At 44.0% G+C, this 17,500-nt stretch overlaps 2 protein-coding genes across 2 annotated transcripts in view; one reads left to right on the plus strand and one right to left on the minus strand.

The window, feature by feature from the left end:
- Positions 1 to 14,809, plus strand: part of ubtd2 (ubiquitin domain containing 2) — a 15,773-nt gene extending 964 nt beyond the window's left edge. The window contains exons 2-3 of the mRNA XM_080749059.1: positions 4,494 to 4,730; positions 10,302 to 14,809. Of these exons, the coding sequence (XP_080605185.1) occupies positions 4,494 to 4,730; positions 10,302 to 10,843 (779 nt within the window). The 3' untranslated portion in view covers positions 10,844 to 14,809. The remainder of the gene's footprint in view (positions 1 to 4,493; positions 4,731 to 10,301) is intronic.
- The window catches only part of hspa4a (heat shock protein 4a), a 460,486-nt gene that overhangs the window by 387,870 nt on the left and 55,116 nt on the right, over positions 1 to 17,500 (minus strand). The window lies entirely within an intron of this gene.

The following is a 17,500-nucleotide window of genomic DNA, read 5'->3' on the forward strand; positions in this document are numbered from 1 at the left end:
ACCGCTACTCGAGTCTTTAGGCTGTTTAGGCTGTTTCGCAATTTCGCTGCCGATATCTGCGAAACAGCGACCTCGTGGGGTCACAGAATTCGATAGGTCACCGATGTCTCCAGCACCCTCCTCAACCCCAAATCCTAGTGGTCTCCTCTCTCTAGATATTTCGTGCCCGTCCCCTCTCGTCGAGGCAGACGTGCTGGGTTTTTAGTCCCCGGTCTCCCTCCCCTTCCCGGGCCTTTAATACTTACACATTATATGGACCAACTGTCTGCTCAGCACTTCATATAGAAACATAAACTGAGTTGTTCTTGAGCTATAATTCCTTTGTTCTTTCAAAAGGGGGACGGTGGGCTATCATAGCCGGGGCTAGCAGCAGCCCTACCTCAGATAGGACTGTTGGTCAAACCTACCGGATTCCCCCAGCGTAATGATAGATTTATATCAGTGGTTTTGTAACCCTTTTCGTATCAAGGTCGTTATTTATTGGCCATTTGAGCCACGGACCACCATTTGATGAGATTAAGCCTCGATCTCAGACCCCAAAACTTGGTACCAATAGTAGTAGAGATAACAGCAAACGTTGATAAAATAACAATTCTTCTACATTCTCTAATTGTGCAGACTTCTTGCAATGAAATGAGGTAATGTAGATGTTTAACTCCGTCTTGAGAGTGTAACATGAAACCAGGCCCTTAAGGTAAGGGTCCATTTGGTTTCATTTTACTCTCTCAAGAGTTAAAGATCTATAAGGGTCCATTTGCTTACCAAACCATCCATAATTTAGCTGTGGACCTCCTGGAACCCCCTCAGGCCAGGACCACTGGTGGTTCCCGGTCCACTGGTTGAAAACCACTGCATTAGATTGATAATGAACGATGAGGGGGGAATGGAATATCCAGATAACTGAAATTGTCACCTTTATCATCATTATCTTACAAAAGAAGAGCAGTTGCTCTCTCTCTTCAATGCTCCCCCTTTAAACATGAAGAAGAGTGTTTTCTGTCAATAAAGCCATGTCACAGATGGAGGTGTACATTGCTGAATGGTACAATTGATTAAAGTTTATAGGAGACATGCCAATTGGGTAATTTGGTCCATAATAAATATATTTGACATTTTCCAAGACATTGTAGCTATAGCTGCCAGCTCTGCAAAAATAAAAAGTTTCACATACAGCAAAGGAATGCAAAAGCAACCTGGAGTTGCTGATTTAAAATATCTCTGTAGCCTATGTAAACCGTTTATAAATAGATCATCCAGTGGCGTTATAATTAAGTTATCGTTTTTATCGATTGTTCTGTTTGCAAATATCTCATTCCCAGCATGATTCTTCTACAAAGCACTGAAAGCAGTAAGCACACAGTTTCAGGAGAAAGATGGAGGAAAAACTACACCGATTAACATTATAACTCATTATTTCAATTCTAATGGACTATAGGCTGCCTTGTCTAGCTGTGACTGAAGCAACTAACTACATACACAACAGGCAATACAACATATGAGTCATCAACAACTTATGAATAAAACAGCCAGCTATCAGCCGCAAACACGGGTACAGGTACAGAGGTTGTGTTTATCCACTGATGTAGCTGCTTTCATTGCATCAGTCCATCTTTTCTATCTGTGTGCCTGTCTCTGTTGTGGTAGATACAAGGACACCTCTAGTCTGCCATTCTGTCCTTCCGATGTGGCATGAACCCAGTCCCAGGGCATCCAGTGGCTTATAACCTGTATAATCACAATGCTGTGGGTTTGAAGCATAAGAAAGAGATGCAGGTGCGCTTCCTCTGGTTGCTGCCCTTAGTTTAGGCAGTGAGTGCTCAGCTAAAAATTATAATTAAATTAGAAAGCAAGTGAAAGCAAAATTGCAAGTGTGGTTGCACTGAAGCTGACCATTTATACTATATATTGTGATGTCTGTCTGATAGGACATTATATTGTCCAAAATATCTGGAATGTTGTTCAACACAGATAACTTCTGTCAAAAGGTTAACAAAAAACACATTCACTTTGGCTTGCATAACGTTCTCTAACCTAGAACAATAGTGTGCCTATAGCAGCAACCACACAAATGAAATACCACCAAAGTGAAAAGAAGCGGCACTCCAAAATAAAAGATGCAAGACTTGCTCCGATGCAATTCCTCATTTATTGAGAACGCTAACGTGTTGGAAAGTGTCTGGATTTATTTGATGGGTGTACTAGGTAAACTGCTATAACCACTCCACTATATGACATGCTTTCACAAAACCCAAATGAATGAATCCCATTGAAAAGGTACATTAGTTGATAGACATGTACAGCAGACCAGCGGTGTAGAGGTAAACTGGGTGGGTCACCAGACTGTTGACTCCCAACGATTTGCAAATCGTCGTTGTCGGGTGAAAACCGTGTATGTCCAAAACCGTTCGTTTTGCATTTATCATTTTAAAAATGATTCAAACTAGTGAAAACAGCCGATCTGCAAGCACACTGCTTGTAGATCTGCTGTTTTCACTACTTTTGTGCGACGGCCTTGTACGATGAAGCAGGGCTTTACTTTACGAAAAAAAAGAAATTTGAAACAAATTTGAAACTTGGAGATAAAAGATTTCTGCCCGACAGTGACGAAATTCTCCCGTCATACAGTCTGGGAGACGGAAGTTCTGATCATGAGTATCCGGCTTGAGTAGCGATGAAGCAGATGTGAAGCCTCCTCCCCACTTCCGCTTCGTTTTTACAGGTCACGCACATTTATCCTAATATAGATAAAAATCATCTAAGCATATATATCGCTGCTTATCAGAAATTACATTTTAAAATATATGTTCGTGAACGGAAATGCCAGCTTCTGTTACTCAGATTTCAGGAGGTGTAGTTCCAGACTCTAGCAGGGGTCTTCAACGTTTTCACTCCAAGGACCCCTTAGTTGAGAGAGAGATGAAGCAGTGATCCCCACAACTTGTTCATAGGTTCCATGTAGTTTCATAGTTTGACAGCACCATCATCATCAGTGTGTTTTGGATTCATGTCAATTTGTGTTTTCAGATTTTTAACCACTCGAACCTTCTATACTTAATATCCGATAGCCGATCTACAAGCTCGCAGCACGAGGCGTTGTGATAAACACTAGGGTTTAAGTGGCTTATATAGAAAAAATCAAACCTCGGTTCGAAGTGGAGCGGTGAATCTGAGCAGCTATACCGTGTGTGTGTGTGTGTGTGTGTGTGTGTCTAGTCTGCACAATAGTGCCATAGAAGCTGTGTGTGTGTGTGCCTGCACAACAGCGCCCCTCCTTTAACTTGTGTGTTGTGTGTGGCCACTCAAGGTATTGCCAGGCTACAGACATACCCAGCCAGCCAGCCACATAGCCAGCCACCCACCCACAGACATACCTGTCTATTGGGAGCGCTTTCACCGCTCCAAAAAAAACTCCTGTAAAAAGACCCCCTGTAGTAACTCTGAGTACCCCCTAGGGGTCCTGGACCCCCTGTTAAAGACCCATGCTATACAGTATAGCATTCGGACATTGTGGAATAGTTGTCTGGCTACACGAGACTAGTACAAAACAAGCAACTAGTGAACAAGCAAGTGAGTGAAAAGACAGGCTTATATTAGTCTATTATTGACCAAAACATGTTGAGCTAGAGCTGCTAGGGGCTGTGTGTGTCATTGAAGAGCTGTCACATGGATCAGGGTACATGTGTAGAGACACACCAGGTGTAACTCAACACCACAATCAGCTGTCTTCCCTGTGTAACACGTGCACACACACACACACACACACACACACACACACACACACACACACACACACACACACACACACACACACACACACACACACACACACACACACACACACACTCTGTCTATAGAGTACCTGTCACTCCTTTCAGTGGTGATCCAGACGATGTTGTCTCTCTGTCTAGCCATTCTGCAGCAGATGGGATACTGCGAGGCGTTGTAAGCTTGTAGATCTGCTATTTTTGGCTAATGTTCCACTCAGAATAGGGATGCTAGGGTTCAAATGGTTAAGTAACTCTGTTGTAGTAACTCTGAGGACCTCCTAGGGGTCCCGGACCCCCTGTTGAAGACTCCTGCTCTAGAATAACATATTTGAATTGCTTTTTACCCGGGATCTATAATGGAACAGAGCCAGATTAGAATGGCTCTTCGTGGATTCTAGAATGGAACACTGCCGGATTACAACACCTCTACCGGATGTCTGTAGAGGAATAGTAACTTCATCCTGGTGTAACGCTTCAGTTGGTACAGCTATGTCACCGCTGTCATCCAGGTTTTAGTCGTATTAGCCCTACATACCCCAGTTAGATGGCAAGGCTGCTTTTTTCCCTTTCAGATGCAGGCCTGACTCTCCGTTCTCATTCTCTCCCATCTCTCCTCCTCCTTGTCTTCCTCATTCCCCTCCTCTCCCATCTCCCCCCCGTTCTCTTTTCATATCTGTGTGCTATCTTCCCTCTTCCTCTCCTTTCTCCCTCCTCTCTCTGTGCCAGTTGCTCTTGGGCGTAACCAGCCCCTGAAGCGAGAGAGGCCTAAATGGAAGAGTGACTATCCCATGACTGAGGGGCAGCTGCGCAGCAAGCGGGATGAGTTCTGGGACACGGCGCCTGCGTTCGAGGGCCGCAAGGAGATCTGGGATGCGCTGCGAGCTGCCGCCAGCGCCTTCGAAAGCAACGACCACCAGCTGGCACAAGCCATCCTGGACGGCGCCAGCATCACACTGCCTCACGGTACACATGCACGCGCGCGCACACACACACACACACACACACACACACCCCAACGTTGATTTCTTCAACTAAAACTATGACAACAAATTTCGACTACCTTTTTTCACTGACGAAACTAAACAAAAACTAAGGTATGATGACCAAAACGAAGACTAAATATATTGACAATTTCGTCAACTAATAAACACTGGACTAAAATGTTAGGTAGGGACTAGTGGAGAAGAGAACAAAAAGACAAGTCATTTTATGTTTGGTTGTGCTCAGGTGTTTCACTCTGAAAATAGATCTACAAGCCCACAACGTGTCGCAGCGCGGCGTCTTTTGCGGAACTTCTCGGAATCTAGGGTGTGTTTATTCGAACTACCACAAGGCTCAACAGTGTGCTCAGTTCCTATATCCGAACACACCCTGGGTTATGAAAAGTCTCGCCCCCACCTGCCTCTGATTGGCCTACCGAACTTCCGTTTCTGTGACGCACGCGGAAGCTTGCCCTCCGCCAAAATGGCACCCGCGATGCGGACGCCCCAGAGCCGGAGGAGGTGTCTACCTTTCTGTCTGTGGCTGTGAGCGCTGGGGGCAGTGGGGGTGACCTCCAGACAGCCTCTCTAGCCTCTGAGCTATAACTGCCCCACCCATCAAATTGTACCCGAGCAGGACACAAAGTCACACAAACTGTTCCACCGTGTGCACCTACAGTAAGCACTAAGCAGCACACTGGCTGGGTCAAATGTTGAAGTGCAATTTCCCTTCGGGGATCACTACAAGTACCCTTTACACACTTATTCCAGCACTGCATAGTTACATAACAAACTAAGGGTCAAATTCTGTTGCGACTCTGTGTACCAATCAAAGAGAAAAATACAAAATAAATCTAGTTACGTTCTTGGCTCACAGAGGAGAGTGGCTGAAGGAGTTCCCTTTCTTCTTTTAAATTAATGAGCGTGATTCATCCATAACCACTTGGAACACAGACCTCAAGTTCTTTGTCAATTTTCTCCCAATCCCGACAGAGAGAGGTAGTTGCAATAGAGCTGAGGAAAAGCTATGTATTTGAAACATCACCTTTGGTCGTTCCATTTGTACACTCTCAGAGTTATGGGGATCCTTGCAAATAAAACGTACTAGTACTAGTGTACTTTCAATGTGCCATAGTGAAATCAGGGTCATACACATTCTGAAGAAAACCTGGTGACTGACATTCAGTAATTGGCTTTTGATGATCAAAATAAGAACGTTATAATGGTGTGTAAAACAGAACATATTGATCATATAGGACATCCACCTCACCTACACAGTAAAATCCTCTGAAAGTGTAAAAATGGAAGCTTACAGGCTTTTTACAGGTTTAGTTTAGTTGGAGTATTTGAAAGATTGCTGGCCGTGTCTTCTTTGGCTTATCTTCCTCTCTCAACTGTCAGCCGGCGGTCAGATGGCAAAGATAATGCTAACTCTAGTTGGCCTAGAGATAGACAGGAAGCGTGTGGCTGTTTGCCAGCGTGCAATTCTGCTGCAAGAGTTGTCAGATGTGCTTTAACGCACGGCCCTATATATCATCGAAAAAATGCTCGCCAACAATTACCTTATTGCACTAGTAGCACAGTAAATGATTTGCTTGCTTAAGCAAGCAGAAGGCTATCTTTTTTCTGCAACATAACACATTGATAAGAAATGTGCAAGTGGTGTTGCTGATATGAAATCCTTAGCTCAGCTACTTTGAATCTGACAGCGAGAGAGCGAGTGCTTTCCGGCACAGACGCTGTTGTGGTCAGGGGAGGTGAGGTGTTGAGAGAGATGAAGTGAGGTATTGCGCCATAGCAACGGCTGTCCAAATTGCTGCATGTTGTATTATTAGAAACATAGCAGGTTAGACTGACTGTGTCGTCCGCTCTTTTCTCTGCCTCCCTCCCTATATGTCTGTCTGCATACATCCCTCCATCCCTGTCTGCCTTTTAAATGCACCATTTACCTTTCTTTGTGTGCATATCTCTCTCTCTCTCTTTCTCTCTGAACAGTGTCATACAGCAGACAGCCTTGTACGTCGCGCACGGTGTCTGCTTCTTTAGCTATACAACAAACGAGGCAGTAATAGCTGCTCTGCCTCCTTCAGATCACACCCTGTGGGTTCATGTTACCTTAATGTTGACCACAACAGCTACTGTATCAGCAGAGCGACTTCCTCTGTGTGTGTGTGTGTGTGTGTGTGTGTGTGTGTGTGTGCGCGCGTGTGTGTGTGTGTCATAGTTGCTGACTCATCCCACTTTCACTTTACTGTAACCTTAACCGTCTGTCTCCAGTGCCTCATCTGGCCTCCTTCTCTCAAACAGTCATAAAACAACATGGCATGTACCGACCTGTAGTTAAAAATGTCTGCTGCCGGTCTGTTAGGTGAGCCGTTTTGGCTGTGGCAGCCTGGGGAACTTTTTTGTGAATTATTGTTTCTTTTTTTATTACCTGACATTTCGGTTTAGGTTGACAAGTAGCGAGATGTAATTTCTGATAACACTCCATTCAAGTAATTTGGTGACTGTGCTTTTCACCACAGGGAAAAGGGCTCAAGGTTATGCTCATATATTTTATTTGGTTGTTCATCAACTGTTTTAGGCCATCACAGTAGACCGGATTAGATGTTTAAGACCTATCTAGTATGTTGTCCTCTTTCACAGAGTTTAAACAGGCAAGGCAGTGTACCACATGTCTTCAAACTATCCCTGTAAATAAAGTTTTCATCCAAGGCACCCCTGAATTACACTGTTATTTTATTGTTAACATGCTGGCGACACTGTTTAGTGTCAGTGATCTCAGCATGCAGACAGACGGTCAGACGGCGGACAGACATTCGCTAAATTAATAGTTAGATTATGAGGCACCCTTGGACTTGCATCACGGCACCCTAGGGTGCCATGGCACCCACTTTGAGAAACCATGAGTGTTTAATACTGAAAGTGTTAAACAGACATGGAGTATAAGGGTGAAAAGTACAAATAGGCTAAGCAGTTGAATCCAGGGCAAGTCTTTTGAGTTTAAGGTGAGAGGTGTGGATGGGAGACAGGTTAAACTAATGGGGGACAATCAGTGTTCTGAAGGATGTGCTCTAATGGGCTGCTCCAACAGCCCAGGGCTCCCACCGTCATGAAATCCCTGGAAATATTTTGAAATTAGAAACACTGTTTTCACAGGTTTGGAATTAATCAAATGTCTTGGAAAATAGCAAATGTAGCAGATCTACAAGCTCAATACGCTTGATGCTTTTGTATGACACTGTAGTATGATTAACGTAAAAAAAAAAAAAAAAAACTAAACAAACAGCTAAATTGCAGCGCTACGTTGTCCGTTGTTGGCTTATAGATCTGTTTTTTTTGTAACTTGACAGCTTCGCTGGTGTCTGTCTTGATGCATTGATGACACACTGGTTTAAGAGGCTCGTTATTGCACCATATGGTTGCTATTAATAGGCCTGGAAATGGGGTAAAATACTTTGGAAAAGCGATGGAAAAGTTTAGAAATGTCATTGTAAAAACTGGCTGTATAAAATAATGACAATTGAAAAAGACAATAATGACCTGGAGCCTGTTTTGGAGCCCCCCTAATGATCCTAAAGAGAATCACCAGACTTGAATGTCATCATTCTGACATTAAACTCATTCGTTTTCCTCTCGCCTACTCATGTATACTCTGAGTCACAGTACAGTAGTTCATTGTCAAAGTGAGTAAATGTCCCTGGCCTGCAGGGGCGTCACACCAAATTCTGGGCCCTGGGTACAAGGATTCACTGCGGGCCCCCCATGAATGTTAACTATTAAAAAATAGCAGATATACAAGCTCACAGCGCGGCACCGAGTGCCGCGCTGCGAGCTTGTAGATCTGCTATTTTTGAAAAATCGTGAAAATGTGTGCCAAGAAACCTATGTTTCCATGTCAGTGATGCTCAAACTTTTTCATGTGAAGGACCCCCCATCTCAAAATATTTAGTTCCAGGGACCCCCCAGAAGCAACATTTGAGTTACAAAATACATATATTCAAAGATTTGCGCACATTTTCACGACTTTTCAAAAATAGCAGATCTACAAGCTCGCAGCGCGGCACTCGGTGCCGCGCTGTGAGCTTGTATATCTGCTATTTTTCAATAGCTAAAGTTACTAGGGCCCCTCCACCTTGGGCCCTGGTAACTCAGTCCCACTTTCCTACCCCTTGTGACGCCCCTGCTGGCCTGTAATGACCTCCCCAAAACTTTCACTCTCTCCCGTACGTACCAACCACCGCGGTGTTGCAAGGACTGCTTCTCTCATTTCCCCGTTCCTTGTTTCGGTGATATTAGATCAGCTTTTGGCCAGCGTTTGGTGATATTAGATCAGCTTTTGGCCAGGCTTTTACGGCCTGTCTGGGGGGAAAAGAGCGTAATCAGGAATGCACCCATACAGAAATTCAGAAACAGATATTTTTTCTTTTTAGTTTCTTTTGTTGTTATTTCTCCCTTTTGTGCCAGGGAAACAAAGACATTTTAATAATATAAAAAAATAACTATTAAGTTCTAGTTATAAAACCTTTTTTTTAAGGTTCTTAGGTCCTTGGGAACTTTTACACTTGAAACCGAATTCAACTGCTAATGGAGATTTTTCAGTGGAACAGCGATTATGTGCTTGAATGCGAGAAGAGAAATGCTCTAAATATACAGACGGCGGGTGACAAATCGGTCTGTGAAAAATGAAATGAGTGGGTGAGTGAATGGAGAAACAACAAAATGCAGAAAAGGCTGATGATACAATTAGGCAATTAACTTCCTGTCATGCTCTGTGTGGCGTGTATATAAATGCTGAGCCGGCGCGGTTGACCTCAATTTTGGACCGCGATGCAAGAGAAAAAGATCTAAGTGACTCTGAATGAGCTTCAGTAAACAAAGACTGCTAAACTCACTGGTGTTTCAATGAGAGCGCTGACTAAGTGGCATAAAGTGACATACATCTGCATTTCAGTCTATGGAGAAACACATCAGTAAAATAGGGTCCGAAACTGTGGTCAAGATGGGTATGTGTGCACATTCGATGACTGTGCTGCTCGTGTATTAGCACGATATTTAAGGAAAAACAAGGAAGGCAACGTTTCCTCCTCAGGTTACTGGGAATGTCAGTTGCAGCATGCCATGAGACCAAAGTAAGAACAGTAAGAACAGTCTGAAGACAACTACATGGAAAGGGATGTTACTGTATATAGGGTTGCAGTGCATAAACCTGTCATTACTCTTTGTAGAAGCCATTTCACTGTTTTTGTTTAAAGTGGTTAAAATCTCGTCCCAGGCGCATACCACATAGGCTCTGAATCTCTGATGCCTGACAGCGTGTCGCGGGTTCGAGTCCCGATTCCGACGACCTTTGCTGCGTGTCACTTCCCATCTCTCCCAATTTTCTGTCAGTCTACTGTCATATCAATAAAGGCTTAAAAGCCCCCCAAAAAATCTTAAAAAAAATCTAAAATCTAAAATGACACAGATGCTTTCCAGGTCTAAATGGGTTAATTTGTCAGCCGTTTTGGGGTTTTGGTCCACTTATTGAATAATAAATCCCTCCCGTTCACAGGAGCACTGACCGAGTGCTATGACGAGCTGGGGAACCGCTACCAGCTGCCCGTCTACTGCCTGTCCCCTCCCGTCAACATGATCGAGGAGCGCTCGGACGACCCCGACGGCTCCGACCCGGACTCCTCCTCGGCGGCGGACCCCTCGGCAGGCAGCGGGAGTGAGGGCACCTCCGGAGGAGGAGCAGGAGGAGGAGGAGGGGAGTGCCTGCTGCGGCTGCGGCTCTCCACGGGCCGCGACCTGCGGCTGGCGGTGCGCCGCAGCGACACGGTGGGCGCCATGAAGCGCCGGCTGCAGGCACAGGAGGGTGTCGCGCCCTGCGCCCAGCGCTGGTTCTTCTCGGGCCGGCCGCTGACGGACCGGCTGCGCCTGGAGCAGCTCAACATCTCCAGGGACTACGTGGTGCAGGTGATCCTCAGCCAGCCGCCGCAGGCCGAGCCGCTGGAGCCGGATGAGGAGCCCGACGTGACCGTGTCTGCGGCGGCCGCGGCTTCAGAAGGTGGGTTAGCGCTGTCTGAGGAGCCAACGCCGGTGGAGGACTGAGAGCCGTTTACTGAACTTCAGCCGTGGAGATGTTGTAGAACTGTGGCTTCACTGACTGGCACTGGAGGAGGAAGGTGGACGGAGGAGAAGAAGGTTTCTTTTTTTTCCTGTCCTTAAACACTCTTCTGTGCTGTTTCTGTTCTCTTCTTCTTCTTCTTCCGTGCACTCCTGCTGGCCTAGCTGTTTTCGTAAGGCATGCAGGGATAAAGTACTGGGGGGATGATGAGGGTTTGGCTGTCTGCCGGAGCGAAGGACTCTGGGATTGAGGAGGATGTTTTACACAGAGACTTTTTTTGAACTTTTTTTTTTAAGTCTTTAAAAAAACTAAAAGAAAAAAGACTTGTTCCTATGGAAACCAAAAGGAATAGAACTTTTGTTGGTCGGTGCTGAAAGTGAAAAGGGTTCATTGGCGACGCTTGTGTCCCCAACTGTTTCTGCCCATCTCCCTCTGGTCGTTAGCTATTGGCTCTTATTGGCCGACTGTTTCCTATATCGCTGGTTCTAAAGGTGAGGTCCAGGGACCCCCCGGGGGTCCTTGAGTGTGTTCCAGGTCCCCAGCTAAATTATTGAATTAGGAAACAAATGGGCCCATACGGTACTGTAACTCTGAGAGGGTACAAATGGAACCAAGTGGACCTTTATTACAAGTCCATTTATACGCTCTCAAGAGTTAATTGAACACTTGTAGATTGGGATCCCATGGATACAAGTCGTGTCAAATGGGGGTCCGGGGCCTAATGCATATCAAACTGGGGGTCCTTGACGTTAAAAAAGATTGAGAATCACAGTATGCTGTAAGGATTCATCTGCCATCCAGGCAGGAGGACGAGGGTACATTTCAATGTTCAATTTACAATCGCAAAGAAAGTGTTTTCAAATATACTGTAGGTGTTAATTTTCTATTTTAGTTTTTTACTTTACATTTTCTAAACCCCCCCCCACAGAGGGACGGTATTTATATAGAAGGAAGTCGGGTACATGGAACATTTAATACCACATGTGAAAAATAACCGGGCTGTTAGTTAGTAGCAATGTCCACAGTAGTTTCTGTTGGGAATAAACTGTGTGTGTGCTGACTAGGGCTGGCCAATATATCAATATTATAATCAATATACATATCTTCTGGGATTTTGAATACCATATTATCATGATGGCATCAAATGTTGTCTTTTCCTGGTTTTAATCACTTGCATGATGACATAAAGTGCACCTACGGTACCACACGGACGGACTTTCGGTCAAATTTACCTTTTTTCCTGCAATTTCATTGGCCGCTGTCTCCCCTCTGGGCTCCACACCATAGATATAAAAAGCTAGATACCTCATCCGAAGCTGCAGTTCATTGGAGCGACGTGTAACAACTGGAGGCCGGACGTCCACAAAAAAAACGAGGGACCGCAGGCCAGTCAAAGTGACTACTGGCCAATCACAGCGCGTCTTTTCCGGGACTTATCAATTCAATTCAACAGAGCTTTATTGCCATGTTTCCATCCAGTTCCTGATGCGCGTGCGGCTCAGCTGTTCTTGGGGGCTGTGTACGTAAAGACCCGCCCCCACCTGCCTCTGATTGGCCTACCAACTACCGTTTCTGTGACGCACATGAAAGCGATGCGCGTCTACCTCCCTATGTCTATGCTCCACATGTCCTGCCCCACTCCCCCACACAGCGGGGATACCATTGTTTTTTTTGAGCGGTGGTCACACCGTCTCCTATACGTGGCTGTGTGTGTGGATATGCGTGCGTGTCTGTCTGTCTGTCTGTCTGACTCACATTCACATTCACACACACACACACACACATAAACACACACGCGCGCACACACACACACACACATACACACACGCAGCCTCCACCGCTCAGTTCACACAAGTGTGATTTTTAAATAGCGATTGGTTTGCTTAGGCTATACAACATTTCAATCCCACTCATATCTCACCGGTATGCTTCATTTGGCTTAGAGGCAGAAAACAATCTAATGTATAACTCCAAATGTTTGTCTGGGGAAAATATTACCAGAAAGCTGCAGTGGCAAGCAATCTACGTCGTTAAATACCCGTTTTTACTTTGGGGAGTAAACAATATTTACTTACGGTAAATTACACAGATTAACTTTTCAAATTTACATTCATGCTGTCTGAAGCCGGAGACAGGCTCTCTCCATGTGCCCAGAGGCATATCTCATCAAAGAGCACGTATGAAACTGATTGAGGTTCATAAACCCATAGATTAAGTATGTGAGGCCACAACCAGACCTATAGCCTACACAGGTCTAAAAGGCACTTACGCATACGTCACAGACTATTACTTGGATTTTAATAAATACGTGGTGTGTGAGAGAGATAGAGGTGCCTTAGATGTCAGTTGAGTGCATTGCGGTTGAAAGCGAATTATTGCCCTCACAAAGTTTACAATGGGCAGCAATGTTAGTAACTTTTGACTGACACAAACTCAGAATTATGACAATACCTCTTAAGTGTTGAAATTAAGCCTTTATGCACGGTTGCTTAGTTTTTGAGCCACACGCATGCAGGCTGTGCTGAGACACATTGCTCAGACAGAAATACAACATGTAAAGGTTAAGTTTACGGGTTTGGGTTGGAGCTATTTTAAACACAGCTGTCATTTTTATTTAGAGGAGAGAATTCGGTTTGCCAGGTTTGGAGCTGACAGTGGAATGCAAATGATCCCATTAACTAGAACAATAAGTTCTCCAGGTGGTCTGAAGGTGTGAGGACCTTCTGCCTGGGGGTGAGAGCGGTCAATTTAGCCATAAATTACCGTCCGGGTGGTATAAAGGTGCCTAATTCCATATTTAGAAAACGTCTCAGATGGGGGGTTGGGGAGAAACTAGATCATGGACTTTAAAATCTCAAAATTGGTTTCCAAATATGTCATTGAAAATAGCAGATCTACAAGCTCATAACACGTCGCAAAGTGACTTGTGAGCTTGTAGAAAGGCAATTTTTGCTATTTCTGAAAAGGTTTGAGGGGGAAAAGGGGATATTATCGTCACAATACGATATTGTTATCTAAATGACATCAATATTGATGGCCCAGCCCTAGTGCTAACAGCCAGTCTGTGTCGCGTGTATCAAAACACCATCCCACTTCCAGCAGTGGAAGTTTGTGATTGGCTGAACCGGAGGTAGGGAGCGCTCGTTGTGTGCGCCCGTTGTGTTCGCCTGGACTGCGCGGATGTGCCGAAAGTCGGGGGGAAGAAGATTTACTATTCTGTCCATAACGTCACATAACTCGGTAACGGCGCTGAGTCGGCTCATGCAACTCGACACAGCGACTTGCTCGCTACCACTCGCTCGGCAGTGTCTCACGTGGCTGATAGTCGCCTGAGACGGCGCGCCTCCGTCATCTCCACCGAAAACAAGCGCTCCGCCTTTAAGGGCTGTCCATACTTCGACCGAAACCGAAGATTTCGGTCAAAATGTCCTTTTCGACCATAAATTTATGTCCCTGGGGACTTCTGAAAAGCATTAGACCGAATGAGAGTTTGGAAATTTGCACGTCGGAAAACACAACTCACCGAACATTTCGGTCGAAGTATGGAGAGGCCTTTAGTCCATTGTTGGAACTGGGATGGTGTTTTGATTCACAGGTCTGTGTCCTTCCTCTTGAAGTCCGTAGATTGAACTGTGGAATGCGCTTTGAACTGCAGTTAATGTGGGGGGGGGGTTTACTCAACTGCCAGTATACAGTATACTTATATACTCTGTTTCACTCCACGTAATAAAACAATCACGTAACAGGTTAACATAAAGTCGGTGCCTGTGTCTGTGCACGCGTGCGCGTGCATTATACATGTTTCTGTGCGCCCACGGAAAAATGTAAGGGGGTCGGTCGGTGCATTTTTTTTCTCCGCAGGGCAAAACGATGTTATTTCAGAAACGGTTGCGTATTTTGATGAAATAGAATGTTTTTAATTAAATTGCTCAAGATTTCTACTCCTGCTGGATCTGTCTGTGTGTCGTGTTTCTTTGTGTTCCTGTTTTTATTATTTCTCACAGAACAATCGCACCATCATAGAGATGGAATAAAAACAAAGACTGTTAAAGAAACAAGTCTTTTTATAATCAAAATTTTTATTGAGTTTACACAAAAATGTGTGACAGAAAAGTATTAATATATATAATATACAAACTACAATAAAACAAAATAAAGACATCAAATGGAAACAAGAACAAAAAAATACAAACAAAAACAAAAATACGGGCGAACAGCACAATACAGTATTCATACAGTTATCCATACTTATCCATACACAGTCAATTATTCAGAGTGGTATCATCTCCACACAAGGGGCAAATTAAAAGGTAAATTGAAGGAGTACAGCTGGGGCTTTCCAAACCAGGTCATCACTTCCATTATAAATCAGTGTAGCTAGATCTTTGGGCAGATAGTTTATTAGCGGCTGCCAAATATTTAGAAAATCATCTTCCCTCTCTTTTAGTTTGGCACTGAGTCTTTCCATTGGTAGCACTCTGTATATTTCTCTGTACCATTGAGTCACTGATGGAGGTTTCTCCTGTATCCAGTTGAATAGAATGCATTTTCTAAAGAAACAAATCTAAAGCTGTGTCTGAAATCACACAAGGCTGTGTCTGAAATCACACTCAATCACTACTCCCTACTCCCTGTAGGCTGTAGGGAGTATTTTATGTTGGAGACTAATGTAAATAGCGCAAAATCAGCAAAATAAAAACACATTTCAAACACAATTTTTAACTGTGCAATAGTGGTTTGGCAATAGTGGCCACCGGTTGTGCCCTGCTTTTCACGTAGAATTTGGGGATAATGAGTCATGTATGGGGTATAATAATGATCACAATACATTTGGAGTAATCACTATATAGTGCTCTGCTGTATATAGTGAGTATAGGGACTGATCAAAGCATGTATAGGTTGTATCCCTTGTGCCCCTTACACCCAACCAGACCAAAGCATAGGCCTAGAATGATTGAATGCTTTAACTATTGAAAAATAGCAGATATACAAGCTCACAAGCTTGTAGATCTGCTATTTTTGAAAAAGTTGTGAAAATGTGTGCAAATCTTTGAGTATATGTATTTTTAAAGCAAACGTTTGTAACTCAAATTTTGCTTCTGGGGGTCCCTGGAACTAGATATTTTGAGATGGGGGTCCGTGGCCAAATAAATATCAGTTTGGGGGTCCTTCATATGAAAAGGTTTGAGAACCACTGACATACTAGTCTCTCAAGAACAGACTAACTGAGCTCCAGTTAAGTGAAAAGGACCTTTTCTTTGACGATGGCTGGCCAGATTGCTGACATAGAAACATAGTTTTTTCAAAAAACCTTAGAAGAATTCAAAAGACACTTATAGAATCGTGTCAGTATTCTAATTTTCACAATAAAAAAAAGTAGCAGATCTACAATGAGTGCCGCGCTGTGAGCTTGTATATCTGCTATTTTTCAATAGTTAAAGCATAAAATAATGATACACAATAATGTGTACCCGTTCTAAATGGGTTAAAGGACAAAAGTGGTTTGAGCGAAATTGGCATGCCTCGGAGCCCCGAGAGCTAAGATTTTAAATTTTGAATAGGGATGCAGTGTTCAAAGTGGTTAAAAAACCATAGTAAGTATGGTGGCTTAAAACAACACAGCAGCACCGATAACAAAATGTAGACAGACGTATTATCTCACATAGGCTTACACAAACAAGGCTTATGTATTATTAGCACAGCCACTTGTGTATATCACCAATAGGCAGTGGTGGGAAAAGTACCTGCATGTTTTACTTAAATAAAAGTACCAATACTGCAATGTAGAAATAGTAGAAGTACCACAAGTAGAAAGTACTCATTATGCAGAATGTCTTTTTTCACAAGTTTTCAAATATCTAATAAACATCTTTTGAAAATAGAAGATGTACAAGGCACATTGTGAGCTTGTAGATCAGCTATTTGCAAATGGCCAAAATGTATATACTGTAGGTGGTCAATGTATTACCAGAAGTGGTTAATGTATGTTTTGTAGTAATAATCAAAATCTACAAAGGAATGCTAAAGTGGCAGTGGCAGAGCGAAAGGGCAATTTCTGATCACACGTAACACTGTGGTATGTTTCTGTTTGGCCTTTGGGAGATGAGTTTGGAACGGAAAGGAAAATTAACCAGAGAGAAAAATGTCAATCTAAATGTCAATCTTCCTATTCTTTTTTGTAAACATCTTCACACTCTCTCTCTCACTCACTCACTCACTCACTCACTCACTCACTCACTCACTCACTCACACACACACACACACACACACACACACACACACACACACACACACACACACACACACACACACACACACACACAGAGAGATTTCTGACAGCACAAACACACAGCAAAGCTGAGATCCCTTGTACAAAGAGAGAAAGACAGATTTATATAAAGCCCAAGTGAACTTCCCTTTGACTTTGACCTTCATTAAACTGTTTCCTACTTCACTCTCTCCAACAACCAGGCACAGCGGCAGCCTATGGGGGAGGGGGAAGGGGGGGAAGCCCCGTTGGTATTCCAAGCTCAGCTGTTTTGGAGAAGTAGCTGTCAAGGAACATGTTTGTTTCTCTTTTTGGCGTCATGGCTGAAGCGCTGTCAGTGCGAGCGGGGCTGTTATAGTTGCAGCCATGGACA

Source organism: Nannobrachium achirus (assembly GCF_963921795.1).
Source record: "Nannobrachium achirus genome assembly, chromosome: 19".
In the NCBI taxonomy this organism is placed as follows: Eukaryota; Metazoa; Chordata; class Actinopteri; order Myctophiformes; family Myctophidae; genus Nannobrachium; species Nannobrachium achirus.